The following is a 21,949-nucleotide window of genomic DNA, read 5'->3' as shown; positions in this document are numbered from 1 at the left end:
TAGAACCTTCTAGAACATAAGCTCTTCAGTATGGCAAAGACCTTTAGTAAGCAAACCACACTCATGTAGGTGCCCATATTCTGAAGGAGACTGTGTGAATAGTAACTGTCAACTCATATTGAGAAAAAATACACAGCAATTTTGCAACAAAGCAAAAACATATGAGGAAAACATGAAGGAGCCCATTTCATTTCAGCTTTTTCAATTTAAATGTATTCTTGTTCCACACGGGTAAGCATTGGATATTGCCTCTGCCCTCTGCCTCGGGCACAGTTCAAGATAACCACTACAGGATCTATTTTTAACAGCCATCAATTATAAAAAAATGTATTCTAGTAATAGTGACTAGGTTGTGTGTGTGTGTTCCATGCTTTTCCAAAGGTGTATTAGAGGACAGTGTATTGTCCGGTCCTCCACTTGCCAGTTCAGACCACACTTCTTTTCAGGTTTTAGAGACTCTTTTATCAACAAGGCATGGTCAAGTATCTCATCACCATGTTTCTTCCTGTCACACTGTAGGCATTACCATGGTCTGCCTGTATATTGCATGTCACAAATACAGAGGTAGATGTATAGTGCTGGAAGCCAATGAAAGGAAGGTTAAGAGTGTGTCCCAAATGGCACTAAACTCCCTATATAGTGCACTACTTTTGACCAGAGCGTCAAACGTAGTGCACTATAAAGGGAATAGGGTGCCATTTGGGATGCAACCAGGGTGTAGGAGGAGGGGGTGTGGATGGGTGGGGTGGGGCTGCCATTCAGGAGAGGGGAGGGAAGGTGGGGAGTTCCATCCACAGATATTCTATAAATCACTTCTGAATGTAAGTGTGGTATATTATATGTGAGTTTTACATGTTATTCTGTGTGTAATTCCATCCCTGTCACAGCTCCAGTGGTGGGCGGCTGGGCTACCATGGAAGTTTCTCCCGGAAGGCCACCAAGATGGCCCCTGCTGTATGGCCCCAGGGCAGGCAGCCATGCATCCATAAGGCCCATCCCGAACCTCACACTCACTCTCTGTCTGTCTGAGAGATGGTAGCTCCCACATGCTACAGATGGATATCACTCGTGCAAACATCGAACAACCTCAGCTGAGTACATATTTCGCCCGGTGCCAGAAAGCAAACAAATACACTGATATGACAGAGGCTGGGGTTTGGAAGAGACATGTATTTGTCAAGTCCTTGTCTGTGGGCCTACATCTACTGCAGCAATGACTTGGGTTCCTCATGAGATCCAAGTGCTATAATCTATTAAAGGTGAGGGACCTGCAGTCAACATTGACTCCTGTGTCCAGCAGTCCATAAGCCTGTTCCCAGCACTGTTTGTGCTGTCTTGCCAAATCCTATGACAATGACTATAGTAGTTGGCAAAACAGCATAAACTGATCTGGGAACAGGCCAGCAGTCCACTGCCTGAATCAGTGAATCATCCCTGCCTTTCCAAAGGCCTTCCTGTGTCCCACACTACAGAGTACACGGCAATGACCTGTACGAAACATGTTAATGGTAATTGTTTGGGACAGGGCCTCTGATACATCTGATCTTAAAAGCCCTGGAAGGGAGAGGCTGGAGTTTGGAAATCGTTTCATCTTTGACAACAGTTATCTTCAAATTCCAAAATGCCCTTGAAATCTAGTTCCGCTATAGCCTCATAGAACAGTGGAGTGGTCTAGTGGAAGTAAGTGGAGTGTACAGTAGGTGACAAGAAGATTCTTTTCTTTTTTTTACTGACAAACTGTGCAGAGAACTTCCCCATAAAGCAGAGGTGGGGGGGGGGGGTGAATAAATGAGGAGCTTGCCTGCATGGTAAAAAATCATCATCATCTTCAAAGTCTGCTTCCTTCCTTCCTCTCTCTCACCACCACCGGAGATCAGATCAACTGCTATCCTAAAACCTAATGAACTAGTAAACACGGAATTAAATTCATATTATATGCAGCTTCATTAATGCTGGGCAGGCAGCAGTCTTCAGAAATAACAGAAAGTGGAGGGGAGGGGAGGGGAGGGGGTGTTGCTCCCTCCATGTTTACTCAGCATAAACCTGCCAGGAAGAGTATCTTTTGCTTACTTCTCAGCAGCCCCCCTCACTTTGTATCCTCTCATAGACCATTTTATTCGCAACACAAATGGAGAATGGAGTCTTAATGTCCACGTGCGGGGAAGACAGAGACTGAGACAGAGAGCCTACCACAGTGCATCAGAGCGCAATGATAGCAAAATATGGCAATAATTAGTCTCATTGAGCCTCTAAATCAATATCGTGGAGGAGGATTGGAGTGGGGCTAGGAGTTTTATTTTACCTTTATTTTAACAGGGAAGATATATTAAGACCTAGGTCTCTTTTTCAGATGTGCCCTGCACAATAGAACATACGTCCCCAAAATACGTCCCCATTCAGTACTCTAACGTGCCCATGTAACGTCCCCATTCAGTACTCTAACGTGCCCATGTAACGTCCCCATTCAGTACTCTAACGTGCCCATGTAACGTCCCCATTCAGTACTCTAACGTGCCCATTCAGTACTCTAACGTGCCCATGTAACGTCCCCATTCAGTACTCTAACGTGCCCATGTAACGTCCCCATTCAGTACTCTAACGTGCCCATGTAACATCCCCATCCAGTACTCTAACGTGCCCATGTAACGTGCCCATTCAGTACTCTAACGTGCCCATGTAACGTCCCCATTCAGTACTCTAACCTGCCCATGTAACGTCCCCATCCAGTACTCTAACGTGCCCATGTAACGTCCCCATTCAGTACTCTAACGTGCCCATGTAACGTCCCCATTCAGTACTCTAACGTGCCCATGTAACGTCCCCATTCAGTACCCTAACCTGCCCATGTAACGTCCCCATTCAGTACCCTAACCTGCCCATGTAACGTCCCCATTCAGTACTCTAACGTGCCCATGTAACGTCCCCATTCAGTACTCTAACCTGCCCATGTAACGTCCCCATTCAGTACTCTAACCTGCCCATGTAACATCCCCATTCAGTACTCTAACGTGCCCATGTAACGTCCCCATTCAGTACTCTAACCTGCCCATGTAACGTCCCCATTCAGTACTCTAACCTGCCCATGTAACGTCCCCATTCAGTACTCTAACCTGCCCATGTAACGTCCCCATTCAGTACTCTAACGTGCCCATGTAACGTCCCCATTCAGTACCCTAACCTGCCCATGTAACGTCCCCATTCAGTACTCTAACGTGCCCATGTAACGTCCCCATTCAGTACTCTAACCTGCCCAGGTAACGTCCCCATTCAGTACTCTAACCTGCCCATGTAACGTCCCCATTCAGTACTCTAACCTGCCCATGTAACGTCCCCATTCAGTACTCTAACCTGCCCATGTAACGTCCCCATTCAGTACTCTAACGTGCCCATGTAACGTCCCCATTCAGTACTCTAACCTGCCCAGGTAACGTCCCCATTCAGTACTCTAACCTGCCCATGTAACGTCCCCATTCAGTACTCTAACCTGCCCATGTAACGTCCCCATTCAGTACTCTAACCTGCCCATGTAACGTCCCCATTCAGTACTCTAACGTGCCCATGTAACGTCCCCATTCAGTACTCTAACCTGCCCAGGTAACGTCCCCATTCAGTACTCTAACCTGCCCATGTAACGTCCCCATTCAGTACACTAACCTGCCCATGTAACGTCCCCATTCAGTACTCTAACCTGCCCATGTAACGTCCCCATTCAGTACTCTAACGTGCCCATGTAACGTCCCCATTCAGTACTCTAACATGCCCATGTAACGTCCCCATTCAGTACTCTAACGTGCCCATGTAACGTCCCCATTCAGTACTCTAACGTGCCCATGTAACGTCCCCATTCAGTACTCTAACGTGCCCATGTAACGTCCCCATTCAGTACTCTAACGTGCCCATTCAGTACTCTAACGTGCCCATCCCCCATTCAGTACTCTAACGTGCCCATGTAACGTCCCCATTCAGTACTCTAACGTGCCCATGTAACATCCCCATCCAGTACTCTAACGTGCCCATGTAACCCCATTCAGTACTCTAACGTGCCCATGTAACGTCCCCATTCAGTACTCTAACCTGCCCATGTAACGTCCCCATTCAGTACTCTAACGTGCCCATGTAACGTCCCCATTCAGTACTCTAACGTGCCCATGTAACGTCCCCATTCAGTACTCTAACGTGCCCATGTAACGTCCCCATTCAGTACCCTAACCTGCCCATGTAACGTCCCCATTCAGTACTCTAACGTACCCATGTAACGTTCCCATTCAGTACTCTAACCTGCCCATGTAACGTCCCCATTCAGGACCCTAACCTGCCCATGTAACGTCCCCATTCAGTACTCTAACGTGCCCATGTAACGTCCCCATTCAGTACTCTAACCTGCCCATGTAACGTCCCCATTCAGTACTCTAACCTGCCCATGTAACATCCCCATTCAGTACTCTAACGTGCCCATGTAACGTCCCCATTCAGTACTCTAACCTGCCCATGTAACGTCCCCATTCAGTACTCTAACCTGCCCATGTAACGTCCCCATTCAGTACTCTAACCTGCCCATGTAACGTCCCCATCCAGTACTCTAACGTGCCCATGTAACGTCCCCATTCAGTACCCTAACCTGCCCATGTAACGTCCCCATTCAGTACTCTAACGTGCCCATGTAACGTCCCCATTCAGTACTCTAACCTGCCCAGGTAACGTCCCCATTCAGTACTCTAACCTGCCCATGTAACGTCCCCATTCAGTACTCTAACCTGCCCATGTAACGTCCCCATTCAGTACTCTAACCTGCCCATGTAACGTCCCCATTCAGTACTCTAACGTGCCCATGTAACGTCCCCATTCAGTACTCTAACATGCCCATGTAACGTCCCCATTCAGTACTCTAACGTGCCCATGTAACGTCCCCATTCAGTACTCTAACGTGCCCATGTAACGTCCCCATTCAGTACTCTAACCTGCCCATGTAACGTCCCCATTCAATACTCTAACGTGCCCATGTAACGTCCCCATTCAGTACTCTAACGTGCCCATGTAACGTCCCCATTCAGTACTCTAACGTGCCCATGTAACGTCCCCATTCAGTACTCTAACGTGCCCATGTAACGTCCCCATTCAGTACTCTAACGTGCCCATGTAACATCCCCATTCAGTACTCTAACCTGCCCATGTAATGTCCCCATTCAGTACTCTAACCTGCCCATGTAACATCCCCATTCAGTACTCTAACCTGCCCATGTAACGTCCCCATTCAGTACTCTAACCTGCCCATGTAACGTCCCCATTCAGTACTCTAACCTGCCCATGTAACGTCCCCATTCAGTACTCTAACCTGCCCATGTAACGTCCCCATTCAGTACTCTAACCTGCCCATGTAACATCCCCATTCAGTACTCTAACCTGCCCATGTAACGTCCCCATTCAGTACTCTAACCTGCCCATGTAACATCCCTATTCAGTACTCTAACCTGCCCATGTAACGTCCCCATTCAGTACTCTAACCTGCCCATGTAACGTCCCCATTCAGTACTCTAACCTGCCCAAATGTCACCACAACATTAAGGTTAAATGGATTTAGAATTTTGATCCAAAAGCAGATTTAGCTCACTGGATGGAAGGAGATGTAGCTCACTGGATGGAAGCAGATGTAGCTCACTGGATGGAAGCAGATTTAGCTCACTGGATGGAAGCAGATGTAGCTCACTGGATGGAAGCAGATGTAGCTCATTGGATGGAAGCAGATGTAGCTCACTGGATGGAAGCAGATGTAGCTCACTGGATGGAAGCAGATGTAGCTCACTGGATGGAAGCAGATGTAGCTCACTGGATGGAAGCAGATGTAGCTCACTGGATGGAGATGTTTAGATTAAGATTTCTTGATTGTTTCTTTATCACGTTGGTTCTCATGTATTTCGGGGTAATTGAATAAATCTGAGCATGAAATTGGGTCAAATCCAGAGAATTGTGGGTATTCATCAGCCAACAAAAAATATGATTTTGCGCCATTAAGTCCATTGTGCCACACATACAACCACATATACAGCCACACATACAGCCACACATACAGCCACATATACAGCCACATATACAGCCACATATACAGCCACACATACAACCATATATACAGCCACATATACAGCCACACATACAGCCACACATACAACCATATATACAGCCACACATACAGCCACACATACAACCATATATACAGCCACATATACAGCCACATATACAGCCACATATACAGCCACACATACAACCATATATACAGCCACATATACAGCCACACATACAGCCACACATACAGCCACACACACACATACAACCATATATACAGCCACATATACAGCCACACATACAACCATATATACAGCCACATATACAGCCACATATACAGCCACACATACAGCCACACATACAACCATATATACAGCCACATATACAGCCACATATACAGCCACACATACAGCCACACACACACACATACAACCATATATACAGCCACATATACAGCCACACATACAACCATATATACAGCCACATATACAGCCACATATACAGCCACACATACAGCCACACATACAGCCACACATACAGCCACACACACACACACACACACACACACACACACACACACACACACACACACACACACACACACACACACACATACACACCACACATACAGCCACACACACAGCCACACATTCAGCCACATATACAGCCACACACACACACACACAGCCACACATACAGCCACACACACACAGCTACTCATACAGCCACACATTCAGCCACATATACAGCCACACACACACACACAGCCACACATACAGCCACACATTCAGCCACATATACAGCCACATATACAGCCACACACACAGCCACACACACAGCCACATATACAGCCACACATACAGCCACACATACAGCCACAAATACAGCCACACATACAGCCACATATATAGCCACACACACACATACAGCCACACACACACACACACACACACAGCCACACATACAGTCACGCATATAGCCACACATACAGCCACACACACACACACACACACACACACACACACACACACACACACACATATACATACAGCCACGCATATAGCCACACATACAGCCACATATACAGCCACACACACACACAAATAGCCACACATAAAGGCCTTATGACATTGACAATCAACGTCACGTCAACACATGGTAGTACTGTAAGTACACCACATCCATACATGCAGTGTTTAAAATGTCTCTCTCTACTGAAGAAAAAGAACAGGATGAAATCAGACATCTGGTTCACAGCTGAAAGAGAAGCTTTTCAAAGAAGAAACGCCCCTTTGGGACGGGCTTCGAGTTCACGCAACACACACACAACTTAGAGATGCCCCTCTCATACACACACACACAACGTAGAGATGCCCTTCTCATACACACACAACGTAGAGATGCCCCTCTCATACACACACACACAACTTAGAGATGCCCCTCTCATACACACACACAATGTAGAGATGCCCCTCTCATACACACACACAACGTAGAGATGCCCCTCTCATACACACACACAACTTAGAGATGCCCCTCTCATACACACACACAACTTAGAGATGCCCCTCTCATACACACACACAACTTAGAGATGCCCCTCTCATACACACACACAATGTAGAGATGCCCCTCTCATACACACACACAATGTAGAGATGCCCCTCTCATACACACACACAACGTAGAGATGCCCCTCTCATACACACACACAATGTAGAGATGCCCCTCTCATACACACACACAATGTAGAGATGCCCCTCTCATACACACACACAATGTAGAGATGCCCCTCTCATACACACACACAATGTAGAGATGCCCCTCTCATACACACACACAATGTAGAGATGCCCCTCTCATACACACACACAATGTAGAGATGCCCCTCTCATACACACACACAACGTAGAGATGCCCCTCTCATACACACACACAACGTAGAGATGCCCCTCTCATACACACACACAACGTAGAGATGCCCCTCTCATACACACACACAATGTAGAGATGCCCCTCTCATACACACACACAATGTAGAGATGCCCCTCTCATACACACACACAACGTAGAGATGCCCCTCTCATACACACACACAACGTAGAGATGCCCCTCTCATACACACACACAACGTAGAGATGCCCCTCTCATACACACACACAACGTAGAGATGCCCCTCTCATACACACACACACAAATGCACACACCACTTTGAATGCCACTCAGCCACCCTCTTTTCACGACAGTCCCATCAGCCGGAAGAGACCACCCTCTTTTCATGACAGTCCCATCAGCCTGAAGAGACCACCCTCTTTTCATGACAGTCCCATCAGCCTGAAGAGACCACCCTCTTTTCATGACAGTCCCATCAGCCTGAAGAGACCACCCTCTTTTCATGACAGTCCCATCAGCCTGAAGAGACCACCCTCTTTTCATGACAGTCCCATCAGCCTGAAGAGACCACCCTCTTTTCATGACAGTCCCATCAGCCTGAAGACCACCCTCTTTTCATGACAGTCCCATCAGCCGGAAGAGACCACCCTCTTTTCATGACAGTCCCATCAGCCTGAAGAGACCACCCTTTTTCACGACAGTCCCATCAGCCGGAAGAGACCACCCTCTTTTCATGACAGTCCCATCAGCCGGAAGAGACCACCCTCTTTTCATGACAGTCCCATCAGCCTGAAGAGACCACCCTTTTTCACGACAGTCCCATCAGCCGGAAGAGACCACCCTCTTTTCATGACAGTCCCATCAGCCGGAAGAGACCACCCTCTTTTCACGACAGTCCCATCAGCCTGAAGAGACCACCCTCTTTTCATGACAGTCCCATCAGCCGGAAGAGACCACCCTCTTTTCATGACAGTTCCATCAGCCTGAAGAGACCACCCTCTTTTCATGACAGTCCCATCAGCCGGAAGAGACAGAGTTTGGGACCTCAGGCAGTGGAGATGGATGTACATAGGTCTGAAAAGCCCCCATGCTGGGCTTTACTGAAACGTTACTATTCCTGGCCATAATAAAGCTGATGCACACACACACACACACACAGACACACACACTCGGTCCTTTTGAGAGAATCAGTGTCGCTGTGTGAGCATGAAAGAGCCCAGATGTCCCTGTCACATTCGAGACTGTCCTCTGTTGTCTATCTCTTGTTGTGCTCCCTGTTCGCTCAACGACGCCTCTGTGTGCTTCGCTTTCCTCGAGGAGAATGGCCGTTTCTAGGTGTAGCAGCACTATAGGTATTTTTGTTTGTGATGTGTGTGGTGTAGGAAGGGTCTTGGAACTACCAAGACCCTTCCTAGAGATGGCCGCCTGGCCAAACTGAGAAATAGGGGGAGAAGGGCCTTGGTCAGGGAGGTGACCAAGAACCCGATGGTCACTCTGACAGAGCTCCAGAGTTCCTCTGTGAAAATGGGAGAACCTTCCAGAAGGACAACCATCTCTGCAGCCCTGCACCAATCTGGCTTTTATGGTAGAGTGGCTACACGGAAGCCACTCCTCAGTAAAAGGCACATGACAGCCCGCTTAGAGTTTGCCAAAATGCACCTAAAGGACACTCAGAACATTAAAAACAAGATTCCCTTGTCTGATAAAACCAAGATTGAAGTCTTTGGCCTGAATGCCAAGCGTCACGTCTGTAGGAACATGGCACCATCCCTATGGTGAAGCATGGGGGTGGCAGCATCATGCTGTGGGGATGTTTTTCAGAGGCAAGGACTGGGAGACTAGTCAGGATAAAGGGAAAGATGAATGGAGCAAAGTACAGAGAGATCCTTGATGAAAACCTGCTCCAGAGCACTCAGGACCTCAAACTGGGGCGAAGGTTCACCTTCCAACAGGACAATGACCCTAATCACACAGCCAATACAACGCAGGAGTGTCTTTCGGGACAAGTCTCTGAATTTCCTTGAGTGGCCCAGCCAGGGCCCAGGCTTGAACCCGATCGAATGAAGAGGACTGGCCACCCCACATATGCTCTCTCTAATTCTCTCTTTCTTTCTCTCTCTCGGAGGACCTGAGCCCTAGGACCATGCCCCAGGACTACCTGACATGAGGCGGCAGCGTAGCCTAGTGGTTAGTGTTGGACTAGTAACCGGAAGGTTGCGAGTTCAAACCCCCGAGCTGACAAGGTACAAATCTGTCGTTCTGCCCCTGAACAGGCAGTTAACCCACTGTTCCCAGGCCGTCATTGAAAATAACAATGTGTTCTTAACGGACTTGCCTGGTTAAATAAAGGTAAAAAAAAAATAATTAAATGATGACTCCTTGCTGTCCCCAGTCCACCTGGCTGTGCTGCTGCTCCAGTTTCAACTGTACTACCTTATTATTATTCGACCATGCTGGTCATTTATGAACATTTTAACATCTTGGCCATGTTCTGTTATAATCTCCACCCGGCACAGCCAGAAGAGGACTGGCCACCCCACATAGCCTGGTTCCTCTCTCGGTTTCTTCCTAGGTTTTGGCCTTTCTAGGGAGTTTTTCCTAGCCACCGTGCTTCTACACCTACATTGCTTGCTGTTTGGGGTTTTAGGCTGTGTTTCTGTACAGCACTTTGAGATAACAGCTGATGTACGAAGGGCTATAGAAACGAATTTGATTTGATTTGATCGAACATCTCTGAAAATAGCTGTGCAGCGACAGTCCTCATCCAACCTGACAGAGCTTCAGAGGATATGCAGAGAAGCATGGGATAAACTCCCCAAATACAGGTGTGCCAAGCATGTAGCATCATACCCAAAACGACTCGAGGGTGTAATCGCTACCAAAGTTGCTTCAACAAAGTACTGAGTAAAAGGTCTGAATACTTATGTAAATGTGATATTTCTGGTGGGGTTGTTTGTTTTTTGCAACAAAAAAATAATAACCTGCTTTTGCTTTGTCATTATGGTGTATTGTGTGTAGATTGATGAGGGGAAAAAAACAATTTAATCAATTATAGAATATGGCTGTAACGTAACAAATGTGGAAAAAGTCAAGGGGTCTGAATACTTTCGGAATGCACGGTACCTCTCTCTCTCTCGCTCTCTCAGCAGTAGCAGCCAGCATCAAGGCTTGAGCCTGATGTTAATCTAGCCACTGAGCCAACCACCACTCCGGCCATCTTCCTCCCTCAAGCCTCAGAACCCTGATGCTAATCTAGCCACTGAGCCAACCACCACTCCGGCCATCTTCCTCCCTCAAGCCTCAGAACCCTGATGCTAATCTAGCCACTGAGCCAACCACCACTCCGGCCATCTTCCTCCCTCAAGCCTCAGAACCCTGATGCTAATCTAGCCACTGAGCCAACCACCACTCCGGCCATCTTCCTCCCTCAAGCCTCAGAACCCTGATGCTAATCTAGCCACTGAGCCAACCACCACTCCGGCCATCTTCCTCCCTCAAGCCTCAGAACCCTGATGCTAATCTAGCCACTGAGCCAACCACCACTCCGGCCATCTTCCTACCTCAAGTCTCAGAACCCTGATGCTAATCTAGCCACTGAGCCAACCACCACTCCGGCCATCTTCCTCCCTCAAGCCTCAGAACCCTGATGCTAATCTAGCCACTGAGCCAACCACCACTCCGGCCATCTTCCTCCCTCAAGCCTCAGAACCCTGATGCTAAGATAGGTCTATCTGTGAGAGCAGAGCATATGGATTCTCACTCTGGTCTCTAGTATGCTTACACCCTATTTCCTATACTGTATTAGTTCACTACTTTTGGATAGAGCCCTTATACGTAGTGCATTATGTAGGGAATATGGTAAAAATGGAACTTGCTGATCACAGAGTCCCACAAGCTGCAGCCTGTCTGTCTATCTCTTTTCTATCTTTGTCACTATGATGACTGATGCCTGTGTATCTCAGCCTCCTCCTCCGCTCCGCTCCTCTCTTATCTCCTGCCTCCTCATCTCTTCTTATTTTATATTCTGCCTTTTCATCCTCCTCTTCTTATCTTCCTCCTCCTCATGTCAACCTCTCTAGACTCAACCCCAATCGCCTGATCCACATATTGTGTATTCCCCTCCATCCACCCACTCAACACTTCACTCCACTAACCTCCTGCTAGAAGAAGCAGAAGAGAGACAGTGAGAGAGAGACAGAGAGAGAGCGATAGAGAGAGAGAGAGCGAGAGACAGAGAGAGACAGAGTGAGAGCGAGAGAGAGAGAGCGAGAGACAGAGAGAGCAAGGGAGACAGAGTGAGAACGAGAGCGAGAGAGAGAGCGAGAGCGAGAGCGAGAGAGGGGAGGGGAGGGCTCCCTGGTTCCAGACCAGACTAACACCAGGATTAACAATAGGGGATACCTCATGCTCTCTATTGATTAGTACTGAGCGATTGACCAACATTTAGGTTATTTGGGGGTTTTAAACAACTAATTGACCAACATTGGTTCAATTATATGAATTCCATTTCATTTGTTTTTTCCATGCCCTCATTGCGCACATCACACAGTTTCTGAGATAAATCAGATCAACCCGAACTGTGCGATGTAGTAGGGAGTTGTAGTTTCCAACAAGCCAATATTCCACATAGTTTAGTGCAGAAAACCTGGTAATGTTTTTTTTGTTTTACGCCTGCTAACAAAAAGAAAGAAGAATGGAGATGGAGAGGGATAGAACAGTTGCTTCGAGAGGTATCTCTACCTGAAAATACATGTTCTAAGTGATTGGTAGTTGGTATTCAGCAGTCATAAAAGTATGCTTTATTTACTTTGAAGAACTAGTAAAATAGTGATTTTGTCAGACAGCATAGGCAGCAGCTCTATAGAGATGAGATGACTTGGAATGAAATAATAAAGTCATTGATAAAACACATGTAATATACACAACAACTCAAATATTTGATTAAAGTAATGTAAATGTGAATAATTGATGGTTAATAAGTGATAAGCAGTAATGGGCAGTGATCTCCATCGTGGGACTTTTTCAAATGCTTTTATTCTGTGTTTTTACAGCATTTACAGGAATCTGTCAACCCAATGAGTTGATATAGCCCACAGCAGAGAGGAGGAGAGGAGCGACCCCACACCAAGTCATGGCGAAGAATGCATTCATTCAGGACTTCTAAGAACAGATTGTGGACTCTACTGACACCATTAGAACCTCTACTGACATACACATGCATTATACATAGAGATGGAGAGAGACAGAGACAGAGAGAGGGAGAGAGACAGAAAGAGACAGAGACAGCGAGAGGGAGAGAGAGAGACAGAGAGAGACAGAGACAGAAAGAGGGAGAGGGAGAGAGAGACAGAGAGAGACAGAGACAGAAAGAGGGATAGAGACAGAGACAGGGATGGAGAGGGAGAGAGACAGAGAGAGAGAGAGACAGAGACAGGGATGGAGAGGGGAGAGAGAGAGACAGATGGAGAGGGACAGAGACAGAAAGGGAGGAGAGGGAGAGAGACAGAGAGAGACAGAGACAGGGATGGAGGACAGAGAGAGGGATGGAGAGAGGAGAGAGAGAGACAGACAGAGAGAGACAGAGACAGAAAGAGGGAGAGGGAGAGACAGAGAGAGAGAGGGAGAGAGAGACAGAGACAGACAGACAGACAGAGACAGAAAGAGGGAGAGGGAGAGACAGAGAGAGAGACAGGGAGAGAGAGACAGAGAGAGACAGAGACAGAAAGACAGACAGACAGACAGACAGACAGACAGACAGACAGACAGATAGGAGAGGATAGATAGATAGAGATAGATAGAGAGAGACAGAGAGGGATAGATAGAGAGGGAGAGGGAGAGAGAGAGACAGAGAGAGAGAGACAGAGAGATACAGAGATAGAGAGAGAGAGAGAGACACTTCTCTCTCTCTCTGTCTCTCTCTCTCTATCTCTCTCTCTCTCTCTCTGTCTCTCTCTCTGTCTATCTACCTCCCTTTCACTTTATATATTATCTACCTCACTTGCTTTGGCAATGTTAACACATGTTTCCCATGCCAATAAAGCCCTTGAATTGAATTGAATTGAGAGTGCTGTGGTTGGTCAGTGGTTGTCATCAGTACCCTGCAGTCCCACTACAGTATTCTCTCAAAATGCAATATAAATCATAAGGGAGACAATGGCCCTTGTTCAATCTCTGAGATCCTTTGGGTGCTGAGTTGTGCCTTTTAGATCATATGGAATGAGATTATATGGACAGGTGGGACCAGCAATCCTTCTCTGAGACTGTTTATGAATATGGGCCTTGAGGAACAGTGACAGTCTCTTGATCTTGTATCAAGTGGTAATGATTTAGTTGGTCCTTCAATTAACAGTACAGTATGCTGACAGGGCCTGTCCTCCAGTCTTTCCTGTCTCTCCACTGAGGTGTCCAGGTGGATATGGGTTAGTTAGGCTACTATCGTATCCTCATATCCTTCTTATAGGCTTAAAGGGATACTTTGGGATTTTGGCAATGAGGCCCCGTATCATAATGGGATCCACGTGTTCATCTGACTCTGGGGAAGTAGATAAAGGGCATCATTGCCAAAATCCGGAAGCATCCCTTTAAATAGTATCAAATGTAAATCGGTAAAATGTGATGATGATGATGATAATTGGCTACTGTAGGAACACATATAGGCAGCTGTCTGTGTAAACCACACCTCCGTGGCTGAGTGAGTGTGCTGTGCTGTTGGGTATATGTATTGTGAGGGGGCAGAGAGCTAGCAAGTCCACACTGAATTATTTCTGAGGGAGAGATATGAAAAAAAAAGAACATGAGGGAAAGACCCACAATCCCCAGAGACATGTGATGCATGTTGTATCTATAGGCTTGTTTCTGGGCTACAAAATGCCTGCTGCGCTTTCTCTTTCTCTAGACTCCATCCCATTCTCTGCTGTACATCACACACACATTTTATTACATTTACAGTCATTCCTCCATACTGCATAAGTGTGTTGTGGTTGGGCAGTATTTGTGCTGAATTTTTAAGACTTTTTTAGCAAAAATAGTATGTACGATATGTAAATTGCATTAATTATTAATTATCTTCAGTGTTTTGCAAGAATCAGTGTTACTGTAGGATAATACAAAACTGCTGACATGGCCATGGGAAAAAAATCCAGTATTGGTGTGGGTTAGGAATGGAGGTAATTACCATAGCATAGCGTATGAAAAAGAGAGTCACAAATTACTCAAATGATTCGAGACTGGAGCAATATTACGACATACCGTAATGTTATCCGCACAAGAAGGCACAGCAGCCTATGACGATAGCACACACATGCGGCAGCAGCGGTACACCGAGACAGACACACACACACATCTCAGCATTATAACACACATCTCAGCATTATCACATTTTAGCTGTATTGTTTCACGACCGTTCCATCCAACAACACCCCCCCTCTCCCTCTCTCTCTCTCTCTCTCTCTCTCGATCTCTCTCTCGCTCTCTCTCTCCCTCTCGCTCTCGCTCTCGCTCTCTCTCTCTCTCTCTCTCTCCCTCTCTCGATCTCTCTCTCTCTCTCTGCGAGGAGGACTATCAACTGCAACTCCCCGGAAGGAAGGCGACGTCTTCGCATAGCCTGCTGCGGATGGATCAATAAGCGAAACCCCCTCTCTTCGAATGCTCCTTTGACATACCAACGGGGGAAGCCCATCATAAATCATACATTCTTACAAAGGAATCACTCACCCGATGTTGCTCAACGCCTGCTCGAATAGCTCCGTCTGCAGAATGTTCTGAGGCGGCGTAAAAGCCTCATTAAAATGGGATAGAACGGAGCTACAAAATTGACGCAATGTATCAAACTGCATTTTCCTCCCTTTTCCTTCGTGTCTTTTATCCACAGTATGGCCCTTTTCATCAAACACAATGCATCCACCTGCGCTGCCTCGCTCTCCGTCCGGACCCGCGTCTGTCTATCTCCAGGGACGCATTAAACGCGAAGACGCCAATCAAGTTCCATATTTCTCCTGATCTTGGTAGAAAGAGTCCTTAAATGAAAAGCAGTCGAGGCTGGAATGTACGGTCATAATGCTCCGTACTTAACCCGACAAAATCTAGCGGGCTGTAGCAGGATCTATTTGCAGTGGAGGTGAGGAAGAAGAGAAAGGAAAAAGCAGCAGCGAGGCATCTTCCAGCAAAGCAAGATTCACTTACCGGTGCATCAGGGGCAGCTCATACTCAACTCATATTTCTCTCTGCCTATTAGAGCACGCATACAAACACACACACACAACACACAAGCATTCGTTCACGCACACGCTTGCTGTATCCTTCTCTTTCTCATAATCTGGACCGCGCACGCAGATACAATACATGGGCGCGCAGAGATGCTGTCGTCAGTGCTTTTGCCATATAGGACTGCCAACCATCAGCTCTCATAAGTAATAAGGGAGGAGGACAAGGCATTCTACTTCCTCTGGGAGAGGGGAGAGGGGGAGAGAGTCTGAGAAAGGGGAGAGAAATAAAAGGTGGAGGAAGAGATTCCAATCTAATGGGCCTGACAGAGTTTACTAACAAATCAGACTGGATGATCCTCAGTGGGAGGACAGGGGGGTTGTCTACTAACTCCAGCAGCTCATATGGGAGTTGCAGACATTAAGCAAAGGGCCATTTAACGCAGAAGAAATGGCAGGTGTGAGTGAAGGCCAACATGGATGGATGGATGCACAGCGTCTGTATAAGAAAGTTATATTTAATTTTATAAACTGGGTGATTCGAGCCCTGAATTCTGATTGGCTGACAGCTGTAGTATATCAGACCATGTACCACGGGTATGACAAAACATGTATTTTTACTGCTCTAATTACATTGGTAACCAGTTTATAATAGCAATAACGCACCCCTGGGGTTTGTGATATATGGCCAACATACCACGGCTAAGGGCTGTGTCCAGGCACTCCGCATTGCGTAGTGCCTATATACCATTATTACCTTATTGCTTAAGAATGATATTCTATCCTAAAGATACCTAGATGTGATTTGCACTTCTCTCTGATCAATGATTTATATAACAATCAGCATAAACACTAAGCATACAGTTATCCTGTAATTTACACAGAGGTTCATTTGATGAATAAGAGGTGGATTTAATATAATATTAGGTCACTTAATCCATAATCCCCAAAGCATCCAGATGTATTAGTGACTTGGTAAACAGGATTGAGGCACACCGTAATACATCTCTGCAGGAGTCTCCACTAGCTTGGGTGGGAAACACCCATCTCTGCAGGAGTCTCCACTAGCTTGGGTGGGAAACACCCATCTCTGCAGGAGCCTCCACTAGCTTGGGTGGGAAACACCCATCTCTGCAGGAGTCTCCACTAGCTTGGGTGGGAAACACCCATCTCTGCAGGAGTCTCCACTAGCTTGGGTGGGAAACACCTATCTCTGCAGGAGTCTCCACTAGCTTGGGTGGGAAACACCTATCTCTGCAGGAGCCTCCACTAGCTTGGGTGGGAAACACCTATCTCTGCAGGAGCCTCCACTAGCTTGGGTGGGAAACACCCATCTCTGCAGGAGTCTCCACTAGCTTGGGTGGGAAACACCTATCTCTGCAGGAGTCTCCACTAGCTTGGGTGGGAAACACCCATCTCTGCAGGAGTCTCCACTAGCTTGGGTGGGAAACACCCATCTCTGCAGGAGTCTCCACTAGCTTGGGTAGGAAACACCCATCTCTGCAGGAGCCTCCACTAGCTTGGGTGGGAAACACCCATCTCTGCAGGAGTCTCCACTAGCTTGGGTGGGAAACACCCATCTCTGCAGGAGTCTCCACTAGCTTGGGTAGGAAACACCCATCTCTGCAGGAGTCTCCACTAGCTTGGGTGGGAAACACCCATCTCTGCAGGAGTCTCCACTAGCTTGGGTGGGAAACACCCATCTCTGCAGGAGTCTCCACTAGCTTGGGTGGGAAACACCCATCTCTGCAGGAGTCTCCACTAGCTTGGGTGGGAAACACCCATCTCTGCAGGAGTCTCCACTAGCTTGGGTAGGAAACACCCATCTCTGCAGGAGCCTCCACTAGCTTGGGTGGGAAACACCCATCTCTGCAGGAGTCTCCACTAGCTTGGGTGGAAACACCCATCTCTGCAGGAGTCTCCACTAGCTTGGGTGGGAAACACCCATCTCTGCAGGAGTCTCCACTAGCTTGGGTGGGAAACACCCATCTCTGCAGGAGTCTCCACTAGCTTGGGTGGGAAACACCCATCTCTGCAGGAGCCTCCACTAGCTTGGGTGGGAAACACCCATCTCTGCAGGAGTCTCCACTAGCTTGGGTGGGAAACACCCATCTCTGCAGGAGTCTCCACTAGCTTGGGTGGGAAACACCCATCTCTGCAGGAGTCTCCACTAGCTTGGGTGGAAAACACCCATCTCTGCAGGAGCCTCCACTAGCTTGGGTAGGAAACCCATCTATGCAGGAGTCTCCACTAGCTTGGGTAGGAAACACCCATCTCTGCAGGAGTCTCCACTAGCTTGGGTAGGAAACACCCATCTCTGCAGGAGTCTCCACTAGCTTGGGTAGGAAACACCCATCTCTGCAGGAGTCTCCACTAGCTTGGGTAGGAAACACCATCTCTGCAGGAGTCTCCACTAGCTTGGGTAGGAAACACCCATCTCTGCAGGAGTCTCCACTAGCTTGGGTAGGAAACACCTATCTCTGCAGGAGTCTCCACTAGCTTGGGTAGGAAACACCCATCTCTGCAGGAGTCTCCACTAGCTTGGGTAGGAAACACCCATCTCTGCAGGAGTCTCCACTAGCTTGGGTAGGAAACCCATCTATGCAGGAGTCTCCACTAGCTTGGGTGGGAAACACCCATCTCTGCAGGAGTCGCCACTAGCTTGGGTGGGAAACACCCATCTTTGCAGCAGCCTCCACTAGCTTGGGTGGGAAACACCCATCTCTGAAGGAGCCTCCACTAGCTTGGGTAGGAAACACCCATCTCACTTCATGACACCAATGTAACAAGTAATGGGCTGGATTTAAACTCATGTTGGCTTGCTGTGTTTCTCTTGTCCTGCTAACTAATACAATACTAATGTGCTGAACTTGGTTGGGGCTGGGGGCTGAGGGTGGGGTATAGGGTTGGGGAAGTGGAAGGGGCTCAGCTGGGGCTAGGGTTGAGGATGAGCCATGGTTTGGGCTGGGTGGATAAACATGGGAAACCTTGAGAAACACAAGTGGGTAATTGTATTCTAATCCCAGCCTAATTATTGTTGTTTCATGACTACCTCGTCGTCCTGGATGTTGGGTATCTGTGTGTTCATTTCAATGACATCTCCGAGACCAAGATAAATTAGACCCTTTCTCAAGTTATTTCACCCTATAAACAGGCTGTCATCTGGGGTTTTTCCCCTTTCTCTTTCAGTGGAAAAGATTTAGTTTATTTACACATTCTTTAGATTACTGAAAGTGGTTTTTGGTGATTATGCAGTGGGAGTTCTATTTTATACATCATCACCATTGTCCCCTGAGTTCTCAGACAGGCTGTTTCCGGTTCTGTGTCGCCACTGAACTCAGTGCTGCCAAAGCCAGAATCATTCACTGCTACCATTCCCCCTCTCAGCCATAAAGTCAATTAATATAGAGAGAGAGCCACCGAACAACACAGTGAGCTCTGAGCTCACATCCCACAGCCTGATCTAACTGGTAATCAAATACAACAACCTCAGAATTAACTAGCTGTGTGTGTGTGTGTGTGTGTGTGTGTGTGTGTGTGTGTGTGTGTGTGTGTGTGTGTGTGTGTGTGTGTGTGTGTGTGTGTGTGTGTGTGTGATTTGCTGGTGTGTGTGTGTGTGTGTGTGTGTGTGTGTGTGTGTGTGTGTGTGTGTGTGTGTGTGTGTGTGTGTGTGTGTGTGTGACACAACTTTATTTAGCTGAATTCTGTTAAATAGTGAGAATGCTATTGTTAAAATGCAGATTGCTTCATAGCAGCTAGTTAGTTCCGACACATTGCTCCTTTAAAACCTTATAAGGTAAAACAGTTTCAATAAATTCTACTCTGCTAGACAGGTCCCAGAGTCCTACTCCAATATCTGTTTGAATATGTCCTAAATGGCACCCTATTCCCATTATACTGCACAATATTTCACCAGAAGCAGAAAACCATCACATTTCTTCATGTTTGTGACCAACAGTCATTTCAAACTGCCAAGTGGGCAGAATATTGTCAAAGTTGTTCTCTCTCTCCTACAGTAATCTTTCCCTTACTGTGTGTCTGGGAGTAAAAAGAGCCCAACACAAGGTCGTAATGGAAGGGAGAGGACACAGGCTTAATGAGTTGTGTCTCTAACCCCAGAGTGGCTACAGTACAGTAAAGGCTTGTTTGTCCCAGTGCTAGACTAGGGGGGACGCGGCCCATCAGGTACACCTTTACAAGGTCGACAGAGGAACAGGCGCGGAGGAGGAATGGGGTCGAGCGAAACACACCTCCTGTGTGTGTGTTTGTGTGTGTGTGTGTGTGTGTGTGTGTGTGTGTGTGTGTGTGTGTGTGTGTGTGTGTGTGTGTGTGTGTGTGTGTGTGTGTGTGTGTGTGTGTGTGTGTGTGTGTGTGTGTGTGTGTGTGTGAGTGTGCGTGCGTGCGTGCGTGCGTGCGTGCGTGTGAGTGTGTGTGCGTGTGAGTGCGTGTGTGTGTGGCTGCATGTACAGTATGCGGTGTGTGGAAAGCCTCTCTGTGGAGTGAATCACCCACTGGGCCCACAGTGCACCGGACGACACGACATACGACCCACAATCCCTCTCTTCCCATCAGGAAGCCTGTTCCTGTGGGCAGAGAGAAACAGAGATGAGCAGAGAGGAACAGGGAGAGGGAGGAGCATAGAGGAAGAGGGAGGTGCAGAGAGGTGCAGAGAGGAAGAGGGAGAAGCAGAGAGGAACAGGGAGGTGCAGAGAGGAAGAGGGAGGAGCAGAGGAACATAGAGGAACAGGGATGTGCAGATAGGTGCAGAGAGGAGGAGGGAGAAGCAGAGAGGAGGAGGGAGGAGCAGAGAAGAGGAGAGTAGTGCAGAGAGGAGGAAGAAGGAAAAGAGAGGAACAGGGAGGAGGAGGGAGGAGCAGAGAGGAGGAGGGAGGAGTAGAGAAGAGGAGAGTAGTGCAGAGAGGAGGAAGAAGGAAAAGAGAGGAACAGGGAGGAGGAGGGAGGAGCAGAGAGGAGGAGGGAGGAGTAGAGAAGAGGAGAGTAGTGCAGAGAGGAGGAAGAAGGAAAAGAGAGATGTAGAGAGGAGGGGAGGAGCAGAGAGGAGGAGGGAGGAGCAGAAAGGATTAGGAGGAGTAGAGAAGAGGAGAGTAGTGCAGAGAGGAGGAGGAAGGAAAAGAGAGGAACAGGGAGGTGCAGATAGGAAGAGGGAGGAGCAGAGGAACATAGAGGAACAGGGATGTGCAGATAGGTGCAGAGAGGAGGAGGGAGAAGCAGAGAGGAGGAGGGAGGAGCAGAGAGGAGGAGGGAGGAGCAGAAAGGATGAGGAGGAGTAGAGAAGAGGAGAGTAGTGCAGAGAGGAGGAGGAAGGAAAAGAGAGATGTAGAGAGGAGGAGGGAGGAACAGGGAGGAGGAGGGAGGAGCAGAGAGGAGGAGGGAGGAGTAGAGAAGAGGAGAGTAGTGCAGAGAGGAGGAGGAAGGAAAAGAGAGATGCAGAGAGGAGGAGGGAGGAGCAGAGAGGAGGAGGGAGGCAGAATTGGAGGATAGCAGAGAGAGTAGGAAGAGGACATCTGTTCCTCCCAGGGCAGCTCACCATGACTGACCCCTGGGTTATGGAACGGTTGGAAATACCGTCCAGACCTGCCTGGGTTCAAACAGCATTTGTTTTCCTTCAAACAGGCTGAGCATTTGATTGAACCTGTCTAGAGTTCCAGGGTGTCTCTCTCCCTCTCTGTGTCAGTGGACTATGGAAAGAGGAAGGAGACACCGTGTGGAGATAAATGGAATTACAATAAATCAGCTGTGATGACGCAAGTAAGCCAAGGCACAGAGAAAAAGGATTC

General features: G+C 47.7%; 1 protein-coding gene across 15 annotated transcripts in view; it reads right to left on the bottom strand.

Moving 5' to 3' along the window:
* The window catches only part of LOC118373995 (regulating synaptic membrane exocytosis protein 2-like), a 257,928-nt gene that overhangs the window by 155,818 nt on the left and 80,161 nt on the right, over nucleotides 1-21,949 (bottom strand). For 5 of the 15 annotated variants that reach the window (XM_052494508.1, XM_052494510.1, XM_052494509.1 and 2 more), the window contains exon 1: nucleotides 15,664-16,115. The exons of 3 other annotated variants lie outside the window; for them this stretch is intronic. In XM_052494508.1, the coding sequence (XP_052350468.1) occupies nucleotides 15,664-15,785 (122 nt within the window). In that variant the 5' untranslated portion in view covers nucleotides 15,786-16,115. 7 more of the 15 variants (XM_052494520.1, XM_052494519.1, XM_052494511.1 and 4 more) reach the window with 5 other exon arrangements.

This window comes from Oncorhynchus keta, chromosome 34 (assembly GCF_023373465.1).
Source record: "Oncorhynchus keta strain PuntledgeMale-10-30-2019 chromosome 34, Oket_V2, whole genome shotgun sequence".
Lineage (NCBI taxonomy): Eukaryota > Metazoa > Chordata > Actinopteri > Salmoniformes > Salmonidae > Oncorhynchus > Oncorhynchus keta.
The sequence above is the reverse complement of the archived record's forward strand: the minus strand, read 5'-3'. Positions and strand labels throughout refer to the sequence as shown.